Here is a 24,684-nt window from a genome sequence, read left to right as displayed (position 1 = left end):
CCTTTTCTGGAACTCACTTGGTAGCCCAGGCTGGCCTCAAACTCACAGAGATCTGCCTGGCTTTGCCTCCCAAGTGCTGGGATTAAAGGCGTGCGCCACCACGGCCCGGCTATTTTAAGGTTTTTGAGTGAGGTAACCCAGACTCAGAAAGACAAACATGGTATGTACTCACTCATAGGAGGATACTAGATGTAAAACAAAGATGACTAGACTGCTACTCACAACTCCAGGGAGGCTACCTAGAAAACAGGACCCTAAGAAAGACACAGGGATCGCCCAATGACAGAGAAATGGATGAGATCTACATGAATAACCTGGACGTGAGTGGGGGTAATGAAGGGCAAGGTTCGAGGGAAAGAGAGCTTAGGGGAGTGGGAGATCCCAGCTGGATCAAGAACAGAGAGGAAGAACAAGGAATAAGAGACCATGATAAATGAAGATCACATGAGAATAGGAAGAAGCAAAGTGCTAGAGAGGTCCCCAGAAATCCACAAAGATACCTCCACAATAGACTACTGGCAATGGTCGAGAAAGCCCCAACTGACCTACTCTGGTGATAGGATGGCCAAACACCCTAACCGTTGTGCTAGAAATCTCATCCAATGACTGAGGGAACTGGATGCAAAGATAAACGGCCAGGCCCCAGATGGAGCTCCAGGAGTCCAATTGGCGAGAAAGAGCAGAGATTGTATGAGCAAGAATTGTTGAGACCAAGATTGGAAAAAGCACAGGGACAAATAGCCAAACTAATGGAAACACATGAACTATGAACCAATAGCTGAGGAGCCCCCAACTGGATCAGGCCCTCTGGATAAGTGAGACAGTTGATTAGCTTGATCTGTTTGGGAGGCATCCAGGCAGTGGGACGGGGTCCTGTACTCAGTGCATGAGCTGGCTGTTTGGAACCTGTGGCCTATGCAGGGACACTTTGCTCAGCTTGGGTGAAGGGAGGAGGGGACTGGACCTGCCTGGACTGAATCTACCAGGTTGAGCTGAATCCCCAGGGGGAGTCTTTGCCCTGGAGGAGATGGGAATGGGGGGTGGGCTAGGGGGAAGGTGGGGGGGGGGTGGGTGGGTGTAGGACAAGGGAATCCATGGCTGATACGTAAAATTAAATTAAATTATAAAATAAAAAAAGGATAAAAAAAAGAGAAAAAACCTGGAAAAACATTTTAAGGTTTTAAGCTAGCCAAAAATATAGTTCATTATAAAACTTGAGAAAAACTAAACTTTGACTCACATCACTCTACTGTGGATGTTAGCAGACAACGTAGTTTATTTTATGTTTTGTTTTTTCAGAGTCAGGGTTTCTCAGTGCAGCCTTGGCTATCCTAGAATTCAGAGATCTGCCTGCCTCTGCCTCCTGAGTACTGGGATCAAAGGTGTGCGCCACCACCACCAGGCTTGAGTGTATTTTATTTTTATTTATTTATTTATTTATTTATTTATTTTGGTTTTTCAAGACAGGGTTTCTCTGTGTAGCTTTGCGCCTTTCCTGGAACTCACTTGGTAGCCCAGGCTGGCCTCGAACACACAGAGATCCGCCTGCCTCTGCCTCCCGAGTGCTGGGATTAAAGGCGTGCACCACCACCGCCCGGCGAGTGTTAAAATACTACACAAACTACTTTTGTGTACTGAACTAAATGACAGAACTAGTTCAGAACCATAATCAATCATGGTAAGGACACATCAAAATAACCGAGGAAGCAAAATCAGCATGTGAGTTTTAAAGTTAGTATATCTTAACGAGTTTTATATAGAATGTTTACCAATTTAATCACATTGTTGAACATCAAAATTTTATTCCTAAAGTATGATCAATGTAAAGCTAAAACTTACAAGAACATTCAGATTCAGAAGAAAGTTGCAAAGTACAGTATCAATTTAACAACAGATTGGTCTTTTTTATATTACCTAGCACCATGACTTTCTTTGTTAAAACAACCAACTAAAGAAATGAACTGCACGGCTATTTATTTTTTGGTGATTTTCACAGGTGATCCTTTGATATTGAGTTTGTCCGCAAAAATGTTTGATCTTCTTCCATTCTCAATGGCTGGACTTCGATGAACTTTCTCTCTAAGAAATACACATATGACTATTAATACCATTTAAAAATACTCAATGGTTTATAAGTTACTGCAAACAAGTTATAACTTAAGAGTTTTATATTAAAAGTTCCTCAAAAGCTTTAGAAAACTATTTTATTGAACATTCAAGAAAGTAGGAGCAGAGCTATTTTACCTAAGATGTACTGAATCACTTGCAGCTTAAACAATGTTGTTAAAAATGGTAGCCGCTAGTGATCTTTACACTTAATTCAGCTCTTGAGTTGGGCCACCGCACATGTGAAAAGAGATTTAGCAGTCACATATATCTAATAGTTAACATGTTGGCCAGCACACTTTATCCTGTGGAAATTCACTTCTGAAAATTCGAATGGACAGAATTTCTAAGAGAGAATGCAGCTGCCTGGGCCACAGATTTATAGAACATCCAAAATGAGCATGCTTTTGCTAACTAGGACCTAGATTTTGTATTTAAACTTAGCAACGTAGGATGTTTAACCATAATGTCTTCAATGTGAGATAAATATTACCGAAAAGATAGAGGCAAATTTTTAAGCCACTTAATAGAAAATATTCAGGTCTAAATTCTTGAACAAGTGCTTTCAAAGGAAATACGCCAGCATGTGGAATTCTGCACCAGGCTTCTAATTTACTTGACGCCCGTTTGTCCAGTGCTGGTTCTGTGAGGCCTTCTCTAACAGTCCTGCACTCTCAAAGCCTAGAATGGATTTCGGTTTCAAGGGCTGTTGAAGTTTCTCTCAAGAACTTGAATTAGCTTCAGAATATGTACTAAGTGTATAAAAGCACCATAAATTTTAACATGTGGTTTCAACAAATTAATTTTTCCCAGTTATTCCAAAAGCAATTTCAAGAAGATGAAAGTATTTTATAAAATTTATCTAAAATATCTAGTGCAATAAAATACCACATTTCATGAAATACTTAACTTATATATTTATAATAAATATTATTATTAACTTAATAATAATATAACTATACTATACTTAATAGTATAGTAACACAATACTATTACATACTGTGAAAGTATTTAAAATTCATTTATAATTAAATGCTAGATTTTGACCTGGTAAGGAAGTTAAGCTTTTTAAATACAAATCTTTGCCTTATAGTGTCTATATAAATATCTTTTTTTTTTTTGTTTTTTGAGACAGGGTTTCTCTGTGTAGTTTTGCGCCTTTCCTGGAACTCACAGAGATTCACCTGCCTCTGCCTCCAAAGCAATGGGATTAAAGGCGTGCGCCAGCACCCGCCTGGCCCTATATAAATATCTTAAGCTCGTGTGAAATGTATGATTTTGAACATTCACATTAGGAGTTGTTTCACAAGATAACTACATCAAAGTATATAAAATTTCCTTAGGATTTTTGTCTTCTATTTTTTCCCTTGATGATTAAGAACAGCTCTAAACAGTATTTATTTGTTTTCAGAAACAAAATTTTGATTTGCATGGACTACTTAGATTTCATATAAAGTTACTTTTTTCATAAAAGATACTGTAGATACACAACTTAGATATTTGTAAGAACTTGATAAGAGATAAAGTTACATAACTTTTTGTTGTTGTTATGTTTGTGTGTGGGGGTAAGAACACATGTGTGGGTAGGCTCATGTTCATGTGTGTGTATGTATATAGGTCATAAAAAATTGTGGTTACTATTCTTTAGGCTTTGACTCAAAAGGCAGGCGAGGCTGGTTGGCCAGAGATTCTCTGGGCTCTGGATTCCAAGTGCAAACTACTATGTCAGGCTTTTTTTGTTTGTTTGGTTTTTTTTTTTTTTTTTTTTTGATACAGGTTTTGGCAATCACTCCGGTCCTTGAGATTACATGACAAAACCTTTCCTGAATGAGTTACCTACCCCCAACCCACAGTCCAGAACTTTGAATTAGGAGCACTGCTTTAAGAAACAACTTTTTACCTCTTTTTGAGTTCTCGTGGCACTGCATTCTCATAACCCACACTTCGCATTCTAGGGTTGTTTTCTAGATTGTGTGGTCGTCCACTAGGCTTGTACTTCAAAATTTCATTTTGCCACTCATCATCAAAAGCATGAGCATCACCTATAGTAAAAGTCAAATACAGGGAACAAGTATTTAGGTTTCTGCTGTCAGGGTTGCCGTGGGTCACCACATACTTCATGTAGTGTGACCCTTACTACAGAGGCAGGATGCTTCTGCAATACTTCCCTTGTTGGTTTCTCTATTGATTATCTAGTTATGGTTTTTCACTTGTCTTGTTGATTATCCTATTACTCTATGTGGACTGGATGATCAAGTACATTCATTCATGAGCTTTCCTCTTGAACCATCTCATAATGATCATGAAGTTCCCCATGCTCTTGGACAGTCCTTCGGTAGCTTGCATTTCTATTCACCTCTTCATGTTCCTAACTTGAGTTCTTAAGTTTGTTGTCAATTTCCTAACACTCTCAGTTATGTCATGAAGTAGGTAAACTAATTTCCATAAAAGTAACAAACACATAGATTGTTCTTGTTCTTTTACGTTGTTTTTATGAAAATCCCAACACACTGATCATTACAAAATACTCAGTGTACACATATATGTACATATATGTATATATGATTTTTTAATTTATATGTAGACATGTGTGTCTATGTGGGGGTATGAAGATGTAAGTGCTGCTGCCCTTGGAGGCCAGAGGCTTCTCTTTGGAACTGTAGCTACAGGTACTTGTGAGCCACCTGATTATGTAACCCCCACAGGTTGGCCCTGGAACCCTGACCAGGGCTGACGAGAGAATAAATGACAATAGACACACATACAGAAAAGCTGGGCTCAGGTGGGCTGTAAGCACTCTGCTGGAGTGGAACCAACTAACCCCAAACAACAACCTGGAACCTCAGTGCTTTTACTGAGCAGCACACTGAGAGGGGTTAGCTGTTTTCCACAGGAGCGAGTTCTCTATAGACAAGTAGTCTAAATCTGCAAAAACAGCCAGGGGGAGGAAGCTGAAGTTTCTAGTTTTTGTCCACAATGATCAATCCTCTGTAAACATTCCCACTTGGACTAGAGGAAGAAGATTTTGCCAATTCTAGGCTGACCCATTGGGAACTGCCTTTGCCCGTTTCTCATGGGTCCAAAGCCTTGGTCCTTGTCATGGCTGTGCACACATCAATGATAACCATTCATTTAGAACTTCACTCACTCAGGGCTTCCTCTGCTCACTACATCCTGACAAGGGGAATTAAAGTCAGGTGCTCTGTAGGAGAAGTATGTGCTCTTAACCATTAATCTATCTTTCATAATACATAATCATATATAATCATAATGATTATAGTTAAAGAAAGTTCAAGTTATTTGGCTTTTATCTTACTTCATAAGAATAATTTCTCTCCTACCATGTAGGACCCTGGAGTTAAACTTGAGTTGTTAGGTTAGGTAATAAGTGAATTTATCTTATCCCCTGAGCCATGTCACCATCCCATAATAATTTTTAATCTAATTAAAATAATTTCTTTTTCTGAAATGATACATATTTAAGCTCTTTACTATGATAAAACATTATTCAAAGTATCTTCTGAAAATATGAGATAAATGTAGTGACATTTCAGTACAATTCAATTTTAATTAAAAGCTTGATTATTAATATTTATTTAGACAAAATATAACTTGTCAATTAACAGTAATTTTAATGTAATTTAAATATAATAAAAAAGCTAGGTACTAGAAGAGCTTAATGTACTGAAGAATAAATATAAAAACCTAGAAAACAGATTTGGTTGGTATTATGTGTGTCATCTTACATATAGTAGAAATTAAAATTATCTACACAAACTATAGAATCTTTTAAGTAAGTTATGATCTATTTACAAAACTTTTAGGTAACAATACTTCTGAAAAATAATAGGTGTTTGTAGTTATAATGGTGGGATAAATTGAGCACAGTATGAATAAAATAGCAAAATATCAAGTTGAAAAATGTTTATATATGCATAAAACTATAAAGAAAATTCATCAAAACTTGAGTGGTATTTTGAGATTAAAGTTATGATTGGCTTTTATTTGTTCCTTTAAACTTTTCAAGTATGCTTCTTGACAACAAAAAAATTAAAATAAGCTCATTTTGCCCATAGATAATATTATTAAGAAACAATTCAAAATCTTTCATTCTATCATTTTATAAGAAAACTGAACAATACCTCACATAAACAAAAGTTATTGTAAAAACGTGTTAGATGATAGAACCACAATTGAATTACCCTGACCAGCATTTCCTACACGTTCCTTATAAGCTATCTTAATAAAATAAAAATTCATGAAGTTCTAGAAATGCAGCTACTATTTTCCCCTTTGGAGAGATATTTTTGTGTGATAACTTACTTTCATTCATATTGATGAACTCCTGATTGACCTCTTCATCTCCAGTCTTGTTGTTCTTGGACTTTTTAATGACATGAGCTCGGTCATGGATATGATGACCAACAGCCATTTTCTCTAGACCACTGTCAGAATCTCTCACTGCTCTTCTGGTTTCTTTTATCTTTAAATATTAGGTAGAAGTTATTTAGTTAATACTTAAATAGGTCTAGAAGATCCTAGAATGGATTCTCCAGGTTCTATTTATTGAAGTAAGGCTGCAGATTTGCTGCTTTAAAGCCTATTATTTTGTACAATTAATAAAATGATTAACTATACTCAGTTACATTATCAACTTGGCTGTGGTAATAAAATCAATAATATTTCTTTAACTGTTTACAATTTAACATTTTCCAAGTTGTAATAAAATATTAAAACAGAATAAGTTATATAAAACTTAGTTATGTAAAATAAGCTATATAAAACCTTTAATATTATCTTTGACAATGTAATGGATGGAAGCTAATAAGTGCAACTACTCACTCATCAATTATGCTTGAAGGCCTTGAGTCTCATGAGTCATATGTACCAATGCCATGGAAGTATTATTAGAATGTTTATGCTAGCCAATGATTATTAATGTGATTTTCCATGTGACATCTATAATTATCAGTTTACATTAAGACTTCACTATGTTCAGCAAAGTAAAGTGCCAGTAAATTTGCTAAACAATGCAAAGATATCACTAATAAGTGTGTTTACACATCAGAACTGAAAATGAATTACTTTACATTCATTATTCTGGTAATCTAAAATCTTGCTGTAACCTACAAGGCAATGGAGAAATGGGAATTTTCATATCACTATTTGTAGAAGCCATTTCATCACTATGGGTTAGTAACTTGGTAATTTTAAAGTAAAAGTGAGGGGTTATACAAACCCTACAAACCCAGAAACACTATTCCTAGATTCTTATATAAGATATTGTTGATAAAATGTTGTGTTATATGTATATCCTGGGTACTACACGGTAGTTAAAAAGAAAAACAAAAAGCTGGGTATGGTGGTACACTTGGGAGGCAGAGGCAGGTGGAGATCTATGAGTTCAAGGCCAGCCCAGTCTGCATAGTGAGTTCCAGGCCAGCCAGAGCTTCATAGTAAAACCACGTCTCAAAACAAACAAAATCAGAAATTAAAATAAAAATAAAGATACCTGGGTTACATGCACAACCTGAATAAATTTCTGAAACATTCTACTGAGCAATGGCAAGTTGTGGAGGACACATACAATAATGATACTACTTGTACAAAGTTGAAAAACTGAAAAAATAATCTAAGTTGTATTTTATGCTGTATTCATAAAGAATAAATTAAAAATGTACAAGTATGATAAGCTCCAGATATAGGAAAATGGTTGTCCCCTGAAAGACAGGAAAACTGATCTTAGAATATTTATAACTGTTACAATCATGCTCAAAAAATAAAAAAGAATTATCTTAAAAGAAATAGAGAAAATGCTGCTTTAACTAATCTATGTGGCAGGAATATGGGTTTATTATACATCCTTTCTGCACAATTAAAATATTTTATTAGTTTAAAAATCAATTTCATATGTAAACTCTCAGTAGACATTTCGTGAAGCAAAGGCTTCTTTTAGTGTCCATCTTACCAATCATAAATGTAATAAGGATCAACAGATATCTATGTGACGGTCACCTTTACAGTGGCGAACCAAACTTCCATCAACTGACCACAGTTGGATGTTAATCGTTTCCATAGTGATGACTGCTTTTTCACCATGTCTCTTTCCCATCCCCTGATACTGTTAGACATTCTACTTTCCTATAACTTAAAACACTAAGAACGTTTAAAAAAATACTCAAAGCCAGGCATGGTAGTTCATACCAGCAATTCCAGACTTAGGAGACTGAGGCAGGACTGCTCCAGGTTTGAGGCCAGCTGGGACTACACAGTACGACTTTGTCTAAAAACAACAGTAATTAAAACTTACTCCTCCGGGAGCCCTACGGGTTTGAGTTGAGGCCTGGAAAACCTTCGGTGGTTCATCTCCTACTTTGGAATAGGTCATAACAGAGGAAGAACAAAATGAATGCCCATTTGGATCCATTGAAAGTTGACCCTAGAGACAAGGGAAATTGGAAATTAAGATTCTAAGTTAAATATGAAGAATGAATGCCAAGAGTATACATTAGCTATACAGTTGATCAAAATGGAATAAGGTGTCCTAATCTACTTCTGGTTTTGGTTCTAATTTCTATTTCTTGTGTAAAGAATGACAAGTGATTCAATCTCAGTTTGTGTGGCTTAGATTTAAATAAAGACGAGCCTTAGGCAGAGGCTCTCTCTTCTACAGTTTTGCCTATCAAGATCAAGTGAATTAGGTATGTACCAGGAACTTTCATATTTTCTTTGGGTACCAGATTGATAGATTCCTAAAACCATTGCTAATATCCTAGATTTTAGCATTTCTATGCTAAAATTCTATGATCCACAGAATTCAAACTGGATATTGGAATGATACAGGTCACCTTCAGATCAAACCACGTTACTTTGTTTTGATGCTACTATTATAAGCAGACCAGGAGGAGTACTAGTGCTTGTTTATAATACTTAGAATTTATGGATCTAATCCAGCATCTAAAACATTTTTGTTTCCAGAGATTTTTTAATACTGAAACTTAGTTACTAGCATGTAATGCAACTTTTGAAGTAAATAGGAAATAAAATATGCAAATTTATGGAAAACATTCATTTACAAAAGTAACTCATAAGAGTATTTTGAGGTTGGATTTTTTAAAAATTGTGTGTAAGCCAACTAATGTGACTTTTCAGACTTTTAGGTTGTAAAATAAATTAATGAGATGTAATTATAAATTTAATTGTATAAGAGAAAATATCAGCAAGCTGATATTATAATTATAATATCCTAATATAACATAATCACTTAAATTTTTGTTTCAGGAATAAATTACATAAGAATCATATATGGGTTAATCCTGTAACTTATGTAATAATGTTAATCATGTAATAATGTTTATTATTATTATTAATTATTAATGTGTACAGGTTAATCATGTAATCTTTTTTTTTGCTATTTTAACTATGGTTAAAGATGTTTGAAAAATCACTAAAATATAGGCTATCAATAACTGAAAATAATGTTCTCATCAGTTTATTTTTAGTACTTACAAAGTTTCTTTGTAACTCCTGAATACCATTTCGCATATTTAACATCATCCGATCCATTGATTGAAAAGGGTTGACATCTGCATGCTATAGGATATTGGGAAGTATGTTATCAATTACAACACCAAAGCAAATCAATCTTCCCAAAATAGCAGAAAAAAAAATCCCCAATTTACTATATCACGCAGTAACCAACTAGGCAAAAATAATTTAAGAACTATACAATAAGAGTGATTTGTTAAAGAAAAAGAAGCATATGCAAAATTGCGAACAGCCAACATAAATTAGAGAGTTATAAAACTGCAAATATGTATACACATATTATACCTAGGTATACATATATATCTCTATGTATATCATACACATACACATGTTTGTATATACTTATACATATATATTATCATTTGTCAGCTTCCTTAAGCCAGAGTTCTTCCTTTCTCCTTCATGCTTTTCTATCTTCTTACTAACCCTTAAAGTTCAAAAAGTCTTCTCTAGGGAGGGATGGCTCAGACAGCACATACTGCTCTTGGGTAGGGCATGAGTTCAGTTCCCGCCAGTCAAGCAGCTCACTATTGCCTGTAATTCTTTTTTTTTTTTTTGTGTGTGTGTGTATACAAGTTTCTTATTTATTTATTCTTTTAATTCTGTGTCTTTTACATCATGTATCTTGATCCCATTCATTTCCCAGTTGCTTTGCATCTGCCGTCTGCCCCTGCACCACCACCCCCAAATAAAACAAAATTTAAGGAAAAAAATAAAATGAGGAAAAAACTTAAAAATATCACCATGGAATCTCCAGTGTGACACATTAAGTCACACTGTAGACCCCCTTTTTCATTGTCTTTATTTGCAAGTGTTTGTTGCAAAGAGTCATTGGTCTGATTTGAGGCCTCTGGTTTCTACTACACTATTGATGCTGGGTCCTTAATAGGACTCCTCCTGGGTATCCTGTTGTTGCCCTGTGTTGTGGAGATCCTGCAACTTTGGGTCTGCAGGTCAGCTTCCTTCACCTACTCCAGTGGGTCATAGATGGGCTGGATGTGGAGATGGCCAAGTCATAACCCTGGGTCTGGACCTGGGCAGCTGTAGGGTTCATCCTCCAGATGAGAAATGGACACTGCTCTCCCATGTTTACAACTTCAGGGCTGGCTCATCCACACCTGTGCTAATCGGATTGGCTCTCTGGCTATTAAGACCACAGAGCTAGTTCTCCCATCTGCCTGAGGTGTTGATGGGCAGGGTGGTATAAAGGCAACTCTCCCCTGCCTATGCCCATGCTGCCACAAGACAAATAGGTAATGGGGACAGCTCTCCCATGCTCACAACTTGGGGGCTGATTCACACATACCTGCGCTAACAGGGTTGGCTCTATTGGGCTGCCCTGGAGAGGTACAGGGCCTACTCTCCCAAGTGTTGCAGCTTGTGGAGGACACAGACAGCTCTCCCACTTATTGCCTGTAATTCTAACTCCAGGTACCAAGTATTTGACACCCTCTTTAGCCCCTATGGGCACTGCACAAATGTGAACAAATCCCCATACATAAACACAATGTTTTAAAAAGTTACATCTGATTGATCTTCATAACACTCAAAAGTTTTGGGCTGTGGGCTTGCATTCTCCATGTGCTACCACAGTACGAACTTCCTCATCAGTTTATTGGTATCTTTATGATATACTGCTTTCTTCTGTAACTAGTCCCTCAGGAAGGACAAATATTACATCTCAAGCTTCAGAGACACAACTCAAATTTAGTGCAAAATAATGAAAATCTTTTCATGAGGATATAGATACAAATATTCTAAATTTATTATGTTCTAATCCTTGGATTACTTTTTGGTATTAGAAACTAGTAAGACAGATGGAAGTTAGAAGGTTAGCAAGGTCTGCTTTGCAACAGCCATACTTGTATAGGCAGCAAGAAAAACCAAGGACTCCTTGGCAACAAAGTCAGAGAAAAAGCAGCCAACCTGAGTTTTTCCAAACGCTATACTTTGTCACCTTGTGGAAAGTCATCATGGGCACATGGAAGTCCATCTCTGAAATACAATTATTGAGTTTCTTTGCATGTCAAGTGAATGTTCCCTCAAAATCTATTTTTCCATTTCTGAAGACTGATTTTTTTATGATTTATTTATTTGCATTGGTGTGTCTGTGTAAGGGTGTTAGATCCCCTGGAACTAGAATTACAGACAGTTGTAAGCTGCCATGTGGGTGCTGAAAATTGAACCCAGGTTCTCTGGAAGAGCAGCCAGTGCTCTTAACTGCTGAGCCATCTCTCCAGCCTCTTTGAAGACTGATTTTATATTTTGATAGGCTTATTATAACCAATTTGACCAGTGGTTCTCAACCTGGGTCACACCCCCTTTGGCAAACTATCTCCAAAATATTTACATTACGATTCATAACATTAGCAAAATTGCAGTTATGAAGTAGCAAGAAAAGTAATTTTATGATTGGGGGTCCCCACAACATGAGGAACTGTATTATAGGGTTGTAGCACTAGTAAAGTTGAAAACAGATGATCTTGACAGAAATGAAGATATTCTAAAAACATATTTGTGCCTCTTTGGCTATCAGACTACTGAAATAATCCCCAAGAAATTGGATTTCCTCAGCAGTTTCATGGTAGGAAAATGAAAAGGGTGAATTCTGGTACTAGCCAGTGGGGGAACTTGTCTCCCAGGAAGAGACAAGTAACTATTTCACATAGTTACGACAACTGGTTGGATACTTTGCAGGAGAGATTGGAGCTGAGACAGTGATGGGTCAGTGATGGCTGGGACCACACAGTAACTAAGACTGCTTACTTAATCCATACATCTTCCCTCTACATCAAAATCTCATGTAGAGACCCTGAAGATGGACTTGGGAAGGTCTCTGGACCTTAGTTCTTCCCCACGTGGTAACATTGAACACATCTCTTCTTTGTCAGCTTTTCACTATTACTTATCTGTTCAACTGGCCTACTGATGACCAGTGGGTAAGCCTGGCTTGTTAGTGCTGTCAGGCCCAGGCTCTGGCCCTAACAACTCTGATAATTACTTTAGAAAACCCATGTCTATGCATGCTTGGGTAAATTTAATACATGTAACAAAGGTTTCCAGGATGAAGCTTAAGAGCCATTATGGAAGTTAGTGAGATGCATGCAAACTCACTCTGCTTGAGTTAATGAAAGAATGTTAGAAATATAGCTAAATGTACGTATTAAAAATATAGCTAAAATAATTTCTGCCTAATGACACGAACCATACCACCAAACCTTCCAAAAGGTACAAGAGGAAAACTTGTTGCCTAGAAAAATAATACACAAATTTTGGTTGCATTTATGATATAGGCATATCTAAAATATAAAAATGTACTGCATAGCCATGTAGCACAGAGTTACCATCATTACAGAACTTTTTTATAAAAAATACTCAATGTGTACTTTTTAAATTTATCTGTTGATTACTCATTGTAGCATCTGCTTGGCCAGCAAATAAAGAAGCCACAATATTACTGAAAATATGACTATTTTAGTAAGATGACTGAAAAAAAGTCTTTGCTATAGACTAAAGCAAACATTTCAAGAATAATTAAAACAAAGTATAATGACTACGAGTAAAGCATTTTCTAATGCAATTGCTATTTCTATTCCATATTTTAAAAGATCCACTACTCTTGCTATAACCAATTAAAACAAAACAATCACATTATTATCATTATCAAATAAGTAAATATAATAGAGAAAAAATTTATGCTTCCTAAAATCAGTTCAGAGAGTAAGAAATCATCATAGGTTTCAGAAATGGTAGGCAAAATAAGTTAAACATAATAGATAGAATAATCAAATGGTTCATAAGTTACTCTTCTCAACATGTAGAAAAGAATAAATGAATGTTTTATGTGAATAAAAGAATGGGATTGGTGAGATGTCTCAGTGGGTAAATGCATTTGCACCAAGCCTGAAGCCCTGAGTTTGATCTCCAGGACACACTGGAAGGAGAGACCTTACTTCCACAGGATGTTCTCTGACCTCCACATGGGCTCATTTCCTCAAATGCAATGAATTTTAAGTTAAATTTTAATATTGACTGCTTAGAGGTTTCAAGTGATGAAAGTAAATTTTGATTTTTCCGAGTAAAAGTGGAACATTACAAGCTGGGCATGATGTACAGGCCCCAAATCTCAGCATTCAGGGAGAGAGGCTGAGGTAGGAAGATCTGGAGTTCCAAAGCCAGTCTGAACGACAGAGTGAGTTCCATGCCATCCTAGACTACATAGCAAGGCTCTGCCGCCTTAAAGGAGGGTATGTGAACATATAACAAACATAATGTTTTACTTTTTTTGTTTGTTTGGTACAGTGTTTCTCTGTGTAGCCTTGGCTGTCTTGGAACTGGCCTCAAATTAACAGAGATCTGCCTGCTTCTGCCTCCTCAGTGCTGGGATTAAAGGCTTGTACCACTATGCCTGGCTAAGTTTTATCATTTTTAATACAGTATTACTAAAGACAAGATAATAATTATAAAATTATATATATTTAGAACAGAAACACATTGGACATACCAATAAAATTCTTCTATTGAAAGAACTGGTTAGATATCCTCTGGCATATCACCTAGTCTACATGCTGTATCTTGAGTTATAAAGTAACTAGCAAGTTTAAATATTAGAATGTTTAGTTTTTTATGTTAACTTTTTTTTGAGACAGTATCCTAGTTAGGGTTACTATTGCTATGATGAAACACCATAACCAAAGCAACTTGGGGAGGAAAGGACTTATTTGGCTTAAGCTTCGAAATCACTGTTCATCATCAAAGGAAGTCAGGACAGGAATTCAAGCAGGATCCTGGAGGCAGGAGCTGATGCAGAGGCCATGGAAGGATGCTGCTTACTGGCTTGTACTATGCCGTTTATAAGCTATTCAGTCTAAATGTTTTGTTATTGCAGCTCAACTACACGTAAAAATAAGGGACCAATAATTTTAAATTTTCATTTAAATGTTGGTCTTGAACTTTCTTTATATTCAGAATTATCTTCCTACTTGACTTTCCTATTTAATCATGACATTCATATAATCACATTTCTTCTATGTGTTCTCCTCGATTTAAAGAAACGTTGGCAAGACAAATGTAATTTGAAGAATACTTAGATACAAATAGTTCTAAATAATGAATCTTGCACACTACAGTTTCACAGAAACGTAAATCTTTATTTGGTCATATAGTTCTTATTCCAGTTCTTAAATATTCAGTGCTTTGGGCTGGAGAAATGGCTCAGAGGTTAAGAGCCACATGGTGGCTCACAACCATCTATGACGAGATCTGGTGCCCTCTTCTGGCCTGCAGGGACAAATGCAGGCAAAACACTGTATACATAATAAATCTTTGAAAAAAAAAATCCAGTGCTTTTAGTAAAAGAAACATCTGTGGAAGACAGTTATTTCTGCTACAACAAGTGACCAACGGAGTTAATGCTGACTTGTATAAATGTCTTCAATACATTTCCAGCTGAATTATAAGCAGGTTTCATTTATATGCTTACAAGTAAGGTAATAAAATTACCTTTTCTTGCTTCCTTCATGAAAGCTTATAAGTAGTTCATTTATGCATATAAATCCAAAGAGATATATGTTTGCTATGGTTATAGCAAATACAAAAAGCATTTTAATACTCAAATGATTTTCAATATTTATAATTATTGTGCTCTTACACTGTCAATTTTTCCTATTATTTTTTAGCTTTAAAAAATAAAAATGATATGCATAAATACAATTAATTTGTAATATTATAGATGTAGCACCTATAAATGACACTATTTACTAATGAAAAAGAAAATAACTTAGGAGTGATTGGGTAAAGATTACTCTTATTTGAAAAGGAGATGTAATTTTATTTATCAGGTTTTATGATGATCCAAAACTTTTCTCTCATTAAGCTTATTGTGCAGAAAATATAAAAAAGTTTTTCTAGAGTAGTCTAGAATTCTGTGAATTGCTCAAACATATGTTTGCTGTGTTCTAAATATCTATCAACATTTCAATTGCAAAGATCCATTTTTATGGAAATTCCAATGGATTCTGTAATTGCCATTCTTGGCAGCTGAAAAGTAACAAAGAGGTGGTGAAACTCAAAATGGTTAACACACATGTGTAAACTTTACCTTTTCTTTTATTGAATTGTGTGTGTTTATAACCTCCTAGTTTGGCTCTCAGATAATCCTACTGAGAATATGCAGGTCTACAAGTCTTCTGAAATAAAGGTTAATCTAAGTTTTGAATGTCTAATATGTCCCAACAAAAGCTTAATGGTCCAATAAAGATAAAACACCATGCTAGATTTTGTTACTATTTAAAATTTGAAGTATGTGGTACTAGGAGTTCTTGCTGGCTTTAATTCAGCATCTGGAGGAAGTTCTCAGAGGAGAAATATGCAAGAAACAATGGTTTAGTATGGTTTATAACTGTATAACCTTATGGTCCTAAAGTTTTAATACACAGAGAAATTCTGTGCCATTAATAATTCATTGTTCCAGGTTTTAGCTTTTCAACATGTCTCCCCGTTTATATATTAATATTTCCATGATAGAAGTATTAGTCACACTCTATCATTGTAAGTATGTAACTTCTAGAACTTTTTGTCATGTTCCTACAGAACTTTCTTGCTAGCTGTCTTTTAACTTACAGTTGAGGAATCTTCATCACGTTCTCTATGATTATGTGTTCTTCCTCTTCCATCAGAGATACTGAATAAGTTTCTTCCGAAAGGCTCAGAGAAACTTCTCATCATGTGGCGCATACTTTCTCGGTGTGCAAGAAAGGAATCACTGTTAAAAATACAAAATAATGGAAAATTAAATGTTATAATTTAAGAAAAACTGGCATATAAATACTACAAAGAACCTTGGGAGCTAATATAATTGTTAAGGAAACAAAATATTACAATTTAGAAGAAGAGCACTATTTAATAAAAGACCTAGTATTATAAATACAATTATAAATATAAATAAATCTTATCCTATTTGCTATCCACTATATTTATTATACTAATAAAATATACTTTCATCTCAGGTTGTATAAAAATGGTAAATACAAATTACCATATCCTAAGTGTTTAACATGAGGAAAACTGTGAAAAAAAAATCAGAAAAAAAAAATTTCTATCAGGTAAGACCACTACGGGAATCTACAACATAATTCTACAGAGTTTATAAAGAACACTCCATGGGCACCAAATAACCCACAAAAGTTGTCTTTTTAAACTGAATGTGTACAAATAAAAGTTTGGAAAAGAGCTCTCCTGATATATAATAGTACTGGTTGGGGCTGGAGAGACAGCTCAGTAGTTAAGAGTGCTTGCTGCTCTTCCAGAGGACTGGGGTTCGGTTCCTGGTACCCCAGAAGCCTCAAAACTGCATCTCACTCTAATTCCAGGGGATCCAACACCTTCTTCTGGCTTCTACAGACTCCCATACACCTCTCTCTCTCCCACACACAAAATCTTAACAAAAACGTAACACTGCTTATTTTTAACTTTCCTTACTGACAGTATATCATTGAGTAGGAGCATTGAGAACCGAGCACAGATTATATCTGTATAGTCAAAGCCAAAGCAACAAACAGATAATCGTTATAGGGCTAATTATTTTTTATTTTTTTCAAGACAGGGTTTCTCTGTGTAGTCCTGGCTGTCCTGGAACTCACTCTGTAGACCAGACTAGTCTCAAACTCACAGATCCACCTGCCTCTGGCTCCCAAGAGCTGGGGTTAAAGATGTGTGCCACTATGTCTTACTTCTAAGACTAATTTTTATTCTATTAATTCTAAATATTACAATCATCAAACACCAAAATATCTCAATACCAAGCTACAAGAAACGTCAAATTTCTTCAAAATTACCAAACCAACTATCGAGCTGGTTAACAATAAGGATTCCTGTTCACATCTAATATGGCAATCAAATATACTGGCTCTGGGTCTGATTTATGAATATGTGCCCCTGGTGATTTTAACTCAAATAGGTCCTTATCAACATTTGAGGAGCAAGGTCTTCAGTGAATCTGTGGTACCTGAATTAATTAGAATTTGAGCATTTCTTCAGGAGACAGTTTCACAACTATAAAATAAAGATAATACCAAATATTCTTGATATCAGTATCAAACTATGTAACTTGAAAACACAAAATATATTGTCTGATACATTAGCAAGTTGAATAAATGTTCATTTATCTTAATTTCACTTCCTCTCTTTAAAAACATATAGAAATGATAATGTTCCAGCCTCTCTTCTATGTACTTAACAAGTATCAACTTTCTTAGTATGATGCTAACTTTCACTGCAATTCCTATTCAAAAGCCTAAAAATTTTAATACTTCATCACAATAGTTTTCCAAAATTTTTCCAATTATAAACACACTAACCAGTGAGTCAATAACTTACTTTTCATTTTAGAATATTTAAAGCACATCATAATTGTGACTTACTTTACCAAGTGACCTTATAGCTCCTTGCTGTCTAACTAAACTCCTCACAAGAGTGTGGCTTTCTAGAATCTTCCACTTCAGTTATCATCTTTATAGTTTCTTGTTAATCCAGTTCCAATTCTTTGACATTACCACAATGAAGGCCTAAAAAGCCAACATCCGCCAGTAATCTCAGACAGAAAGGGCTTTTCTTCTGAATTATATTGCATTAGTTTACAATTCAATCATACTAGCAGATTTCTTCATACGTTACCTTGGAAGTTTAAAAACTAGCATGTGGTTGGAATCACTGCTCAGTAGAAGAGTGCTTGCCTAGCATATATGAGGCTCTAGGTTCAATCTCTAGCGCCATAAATAATTTTTTTATTAGTGTATTATCATTGTGTGTTATGGTATGGGTTATATAAGGACATTTCATACAACTATATAATATACTTGGAAAGATTACTCCTGTTAAAATCAGGCTGCACCTTCTCTAAGTTATTCCATATTATATATAATAAAGCGATTTTTTTAAAGGCTCTGACTTGCTTGGGGTAGATCCAGAAACTGTACCATCTGTTAGGTGCCACCCATCTAGCACAGACTGATAAGTGACTTCTTCCTGGGAAAAGAAAGGGAGCTACCTTTGTAAGACCTGGACCTGACTTGTATCCTAAGGTCAGGCCTTTCACCTAGTAGCTTTCCTCTCAAACCTGACTCCTGGAAGCCCTGCAGTGCAGTATTGGTTGTTGTTTTCTTACTGACTGCTGTACTGGTTTGAATGAGTATGGACTCCACAGGGCTCATATATTTGAATACTTGGTCCCTAGTTTGGTGGAACTGTTTGGGAAGGATTAGGACGAGCAGCCTTACTGGAAAAGTCATGTCACTGGGGATGGGCTTTGAGGTTTTAAAAGCCCTCTCCATGCCCAGTTAGTGTGCGCACTCTCTCCTCTCCTCTCCTCTCCTCTCCTCTCCTCTCCTCTCCTCTCCTCTCCCCCCTCCCCCCTCCCCCCTCCCCCCTCCCCCCTCCCCCCTCTCCCCTCTCCCTCTCCCTCTCCCTCTCCCTCTCCCTCTCCCTCTCCCTCTCCTCTTCTCTCTCTCTCTCTCTCTCTCTCTCTCTCTCTCTCTCTCTGCCTCTTTGTTGTTGTCTCAACCTGTAAGTTTTCAGCTATCGCTCCAGAGCTGAGCTATTCCTGCCTGCCCACCCACCATGATGGTCATAGACTTATCTTAAGCTTCAAGCAATTTCCTAATACATTCTATTATAAGTTGCCTGTCAAACAACTGTCATTCTGACTGTGTCAGAAGATATCTCAACATAGTTTTAATTTGTATTTCTCTGGTGGGTAATAAGGTTAAGATTTTAAATATGTTTATTGGTCATTTGTATTTTATCTTTTGAGAAGAGTCTGCTTACTCCATTACTTCATTTACTGATTAGATTGATTTCCTATGACTTAAGATTTCTAAGTTCTTTGCATGTTCCACTATTAATCCCATCAGATGTAGAGTTAGTGAAGATTTTCTCCCATTCTGTCACTGGCTCTTCACTCAATTGTTTCCTTTGTTGTACAGCTTTTCAACTCCATGCAATCACACTAGTCTATTGTTGGCATTATTTCCTGAGCAACTAAGTCTTAGTAGGAAAGTCCTTGCCTATGTCTACAGCTTGAAGTGTTTTCCCTACTTATTCCTCTGTTTCAGGGTGTGAAGTATTACAGGGTGTGAAGTCTTTGATCCATTTGCAGTTAATTTTTGTACAGGATGAGAGATAGGAATATAGTTTCTTTTCTTTTCTTTTTTTAAATGTGGATGCCTAGTTTTCCTGGCAGTTTTTCAAGAGGGTGTCTTTTCATAATATATTTTTCTTTGTAAAGAATTATGTAGCTGTAGTTGTATGAATTTAAATCTAGGTTCTCTATTCTCCTATTGATCTACATGTCTGTTTTTGTGTCAGTATCATACCTTTTTTTTTTTTTTATTACAATAGCTCTGTAGTATAATTTGAAATCTGCTATAGTGATACCTCCAGCACACATTTGGTTATTTGGGATCTTTTGTGTTTCCAAATGAATTCCAAGATATTTTCTATTTCTGTGAGGAACAACATTAGAATTTTTTAGCAGGCTATCTTAACTCTGAAGATGGTTTCTGGTAATACAGTCATTTTGACAATATTAACTCACCTATACATTCACCTGGGAGGTCTTCCTCAGTTTCTTTCTTTCCTGTTTGGAGGTTTTTCACTGTAACTGTCATTCCCTTTCTTAGGTTTATTCCAAAGGTTTGTTTGTTTGTTTTTTAGATAATTGTGAATATTGTTTTCCCAGTTTTTTTTCTGCATTTTTCTTGTTTATATATAGGAAAACTACTGACTTTTGTAAGTTAGTTTGGTGTCCAAATTGCTGAGTGTTTACCAGATCTAAGAGTTTTCTGTTAGATTCTTTATGGTCTCTTATGTGTAGGATCATATGAACTTCAAATAAGGATACTTTGACTTCTTCCTTTCCAATTTGTATTTCTTTATATACTTGCTCTTATTACTTTAATTCTTCAAGGACTATATTGAGTAGGGGTAGAACAAGGGTATATCTTTGTCTCATTCCTGATCTTAGTGGAAATGCTTTGAGTTTTTTCTCTGATGTTGATTAACAGGATTAACAGGTTTGTCATATATACTCTTTATTACACTGATATATATTTCTTCCATTCCTAGCCTCTTCAGGGCTTCTGTCATAAAGGGATGTCGGATTTTCTCAAAAGCCTTTAGTGTATCTGAAAGACCCCCAGCCTCCCCGCCTAACATAGCTTGGCTCAGCTGCTTTTGAATAAAGCCTGAGAGGTACTGAGGAGCTCAGTTAGCCACCTGGCCCCAGAGCGAGGAACTAAAAGGTCAGAAAAAGGTCGGGAAAACACCCTGTACCCTAGACAGAAGCTAGGCGTGGGCGAGCTCGGGGAGAAACCACGAGCTGACCTGGGTTTGAACCTGGCCTCATTTGCATCATCCAATCAGAACTGGCCTCATTTGAATCATCCAATCAAAACCCTGTAACCAGGCTTCTTGCTTCTGTACCCATGCCCAACCCTATAAAAACCCTTTGCTCCAGCCCGTGGGCGCGCCAGTCCCTTGAGCTTCTTGAGAGACTGTGTCGCCCCGGGTACCCGTGTTCCGGAATAAAGCCTCTTGCTGTTTGCATCTGATTCGTGGTTTCGGTGTGTTCCTTGGGCGAGGGTCTCTCCTGAGGGAAGACTGCCTTCAGGGGGTCTTTCATATCTACTGAAATGATCATGTGAATTCTCTCTTCCAGTTCAGTTTATTAATGTGATGTATTATATTTATTGGCCTGCATTAGTTTGATGTACCTTTGTATCTTAGGAACGAAGCCAACTTGCCTACGCTCTTGTGTTCTTAAATACAGTTTGCAAATATTTTAGTGAGAATTTCTGTGTCTATGTTCATCAGAGAGACTGATCTATAACTTTCTTTGCAGTTGTGTCTTTTTCTAGTTTTGTTATCAGAGTAATCTTAGTTTTGGTTTGACAGTGTTCCTTCTGTTTTTATTTTATGGAGTAATTTGAGAAGTACTGGTGTTAGTTGTTCTTTATAGGTCCAGTAGATTTCAGTATTGAATCTACCTGGCCTTGCACTGCTTTTTGTTTGAAGTTTGTTTTGTTTTTTAATTCCTGCTTCAATCTTGATACTTGTTATAGTTCTGTTTAAATTATTTATCTCATCTTGGTTTAACTAGGTCATATGCATCAAGAAATTAATCCATTTTTATATAATTTTCTAGCTTAGTGGAAATAATTCTTTAAGATACAACACTCTTTGGAGATTGTAATATCTGTTGTAATGTCTCTCTTTTCATTACAAATCTCATTAATTTGTGCCTTCTATTTTTTTTTTTTAGTTTGTATGAGGGTTTGTTGATCATGTTTATCTTTTTAATCTTGTTTCTTTTTAAAGAACCCAATCATTCTTTTATTTTTTTGTAATTTTTTCATTTTTAAATTATTAATTTCTGCCATGTTATTTCTTTCTATCCATTAATTTGGGGTTTAGATTGTTTTTTTAAGGCCCTATATAGTTTATCATTAAGCTATTAGAGATCTCTTTCCTTAATGTAGACATCTGTAACTATAAACTCCCCTCTTAGAGCTGCTTTCATTGCATCTACTAAGTACTGGTATGTTGCATTTTCATATTCTTTTGGTTATAGGATTCTTAATATTCCCTTTTTGATTTCTTCAATGATCCATTCATCATTCAACAGTATGTTGTTCAATCTGCATGAGTTTATATATGCACTACAGTTTCTCTTTCTTTTGATTTCTATTTTTATTCCATTGTGGCCAGAGAGAAAACAAGAAATTGTTCCAATTTCCTATATTTTCTAGGACTTGATTCATGTCCTACTAGAAATCTATTTTAGAGAAGGCTCCATGAGAACTTTCTCTGAGAAATATATATTCTGCATATATATTGTAGGGCCACTTGATTTGAGGTCATATAACTTGGGACAGGGCTTCTCTGTGTAGCTTTTCGCCTTTCCTGGATCTCGCTCTGTAGACCAGGCTGGCCTCAAACTCACAAAGATCCGCGTGGCTCTGCCTCCCAAGTGCTGGGATTAAAGGCATGCGCCACTACCGCCCGAGGTCATATAACTTGGATGGTCCTCATTTGTTGAGATAACCTATCGGTGAGTGTAGGGTACTAAAATCACCAATTATTACTGTGTTGGGTTTTCGTTACGTCTAAATTGTGTGTGTGTGTGTGTGTGTGTGTGTGTGTGTGTACACGTACATATGTATTATGTATGTATGTATATATAAGGGTGCACATGTTTAGAATGGTAATGTTCTCTTCATGAATTGCTTCCTTAAAGTCTATTTTGTTACACTGGAACAGTGGTGTCTGCTTGCTTCCTAGTTTCATTTGCTTAAAATATCTTTTCCTATCCTTTTACCCTTATGTTGAGGCTGTTTTTGAAAGATCGCAATGTGTTCATCTGTCTTTTAATTAGGGAATAAAGACCATTAATACTGAAAGGCATGCATTTGTTAACTTTGTCAAGACTTAGTGTTTTCTTATTCCTCATTTGCTTTACTGTTTCAGCACAGCTATCCTTTCCTGTAGACTTGTGGATATTTATCTTTCTCTTCAGCCTGATTCAAAAGAGCTGGTTTAGTGATTATCAATTCCTTTCAATAGTTTTTATTAAGGAAAGCTTTTACTTCTCCTTCCATTATAACAGATAGTTTTGCTGGCTACAGTTACCTGGACTGACAATCTTTCAGAGCTTGAAATACATCATTCCAAACTTGCCTTGCTTTTAGAGTTCCTCTTCAGAAATCTGCTTTTATTCTGATACACCAAGTCACATATAAAGACGGGCTTTCCTCTCATAGCTTTCAGTGTACTTTCTTTGCTCTCCATGTTTAATTTTTAACTAGTTGATGTGAGGAGGGTTTTTTTTTTTTTCTGGTCTCATTGAAAAATATAAATACCTTCTGTACCTAGAAAACTGCCTAGATTTTGGGAATTTTCTACTATTATTTCATTGAAAATATTTTCTATGCCTTTAGCATGAAATACTTCTGCATCCATGATTCATAGATTTGGTCTTTTCTTTTTCTTTTTTTGGTTTTTTTTCGAGACATGGTTTCTCTGTGTAGCTTTGGAGCCTGTCCTGGAACTCACTTTGTAGATCAGGCTGGACTCAACTCACAAAGATTCACCTGGCTCTGCCTCTCGAGTGCTGGGAATGAAGGCGTGCACCACCACCACCCAGCCCATTTGGTCTTTTCATAGTGTCCCCTAGATCTTATATTCTTGTATATTGTTTGTATTTTCTTAATTTTTCCTTGTCAATGAATGTTCCAATTCAGCCACCTTGCCTTTTTAAAGCCCCAGTACTCTGTACTTCTCGAATTATTCTATTGGTGAAGTTTTTCCTCTGAGCTTTTTATTTGATTCAATGAATATTATACCTCCAGCATTTCAGATTGACTTTTTTCTCAATTTCTCTTTATTGAATTCTGTTTTCATATCTCATGTTAACCTTATTTCATTCAGCTGTTTGTATTCTCTTAGAATTCATTAAAAAAAAGAATAGAGGGAAAAAGGAAAAGAGAACAGAGAGAAAAAAATAGAAAAAAGAAAAAATGTGAGCAGTTAAACCTGCACTGAGCATTAAATAGAGTAGGAATGAACATGAACTGGAGAGACCTGGATGGGAGTAGTCTGGATATGTTTTATTGCCTGCTTTCTGGTTCTAGCTTTGATTTAAGCATTCCTTCCTGAGCTCCCAGATGCCAGTCACATCCTAATAATACCACTGGCACTCTCCCTCAATTGGAGGAGACAGCAGCTGAATCCTTCTAGGATACACTGGAGTTTCTCTTGTTTTACTGTTAAATTTCCTACTATACTTTACTATTAAAACCAGCAATTTTTTTTTGGCAATCATTCCACCTCTTCTCACAGCTGTATCTAACTTCCCCTGGCTTATTCCCCCATAGATTGATTATAGCAGACCATGTCTTCATGTTGTCCACCATCCTCTTCTTCCTCAAAAAAATTCTAAAAAGCACGACTGCTTCAATGTAATTGCTTTTGGATTAG

At 36.0% G+C, this 24,684-nt stretch overlaps 1 protein-coding gene across 5 annotated transcripts in view; it reads right to left on the bottom strand.

The window, feature by feature from the left end:
* Positions 1-1,782: 1,782 nt before the first annotated feature.
* Positions 1,783-24,684, bottom strand: part of Mlf1 (myeloid leukemia factor 1) — a 31,786-nt gene continuing 8,884 nt past the window's right edge. For 3 of the 5 annotated variants that reach the window (XM_059265451.1, XM_059265452.1, XM_059265453.1), the window contains 6 exons: positions 16,276-16,417; positions 9,616-9,699; positions 8,417-8,545; positions 6,430-6,589; positions 4,007-4,148; positions 1,783-2,079 (listed from right to left, as the gene is read on the bottom strand). In XM_059265451.1, the coding sequence (XP_059121434.1) occupies positions 1,974-2,079; positions 4,007-4,148; positions 6,430-6,589; positions 8,417-8,545; positions 9,616-9,699; positions 16,276-16,417 (763 nt within the window). In that variant the 3' untranslated portion in view covers positions 1,783-1,973. The remainder of the gene's footprint in view (positions 2,080-4,006; positions 4,149-6,429; positions 6,590-8,416; positions 8,546-9,615; positions 9,700-16,275; positions 16,418-24,684) is intronic. The other 2 variants (XM_059265455.1, XM_059265454.1) reach the window with 2 other exon arrangements.

The sequence above is a fragment of the Peromyscus eremicus genome, chromosome 6, assembly GCF_949786415.1.
Source record: "Peromyscus eremicus chromosome 6, PerEre_H2_v1, whole genome shotgun sequence".
In the NCBI taxonomy this organism is placed as follows: Eukaryota; Metazoa; Chordata; class Mammalia; order Rodentia; family Cricetidae; genus Peromyscus; species Peromyscus eremicus.
This window is presented reverse-complemented; position numbering and strand designations above follow the sequence as displayed.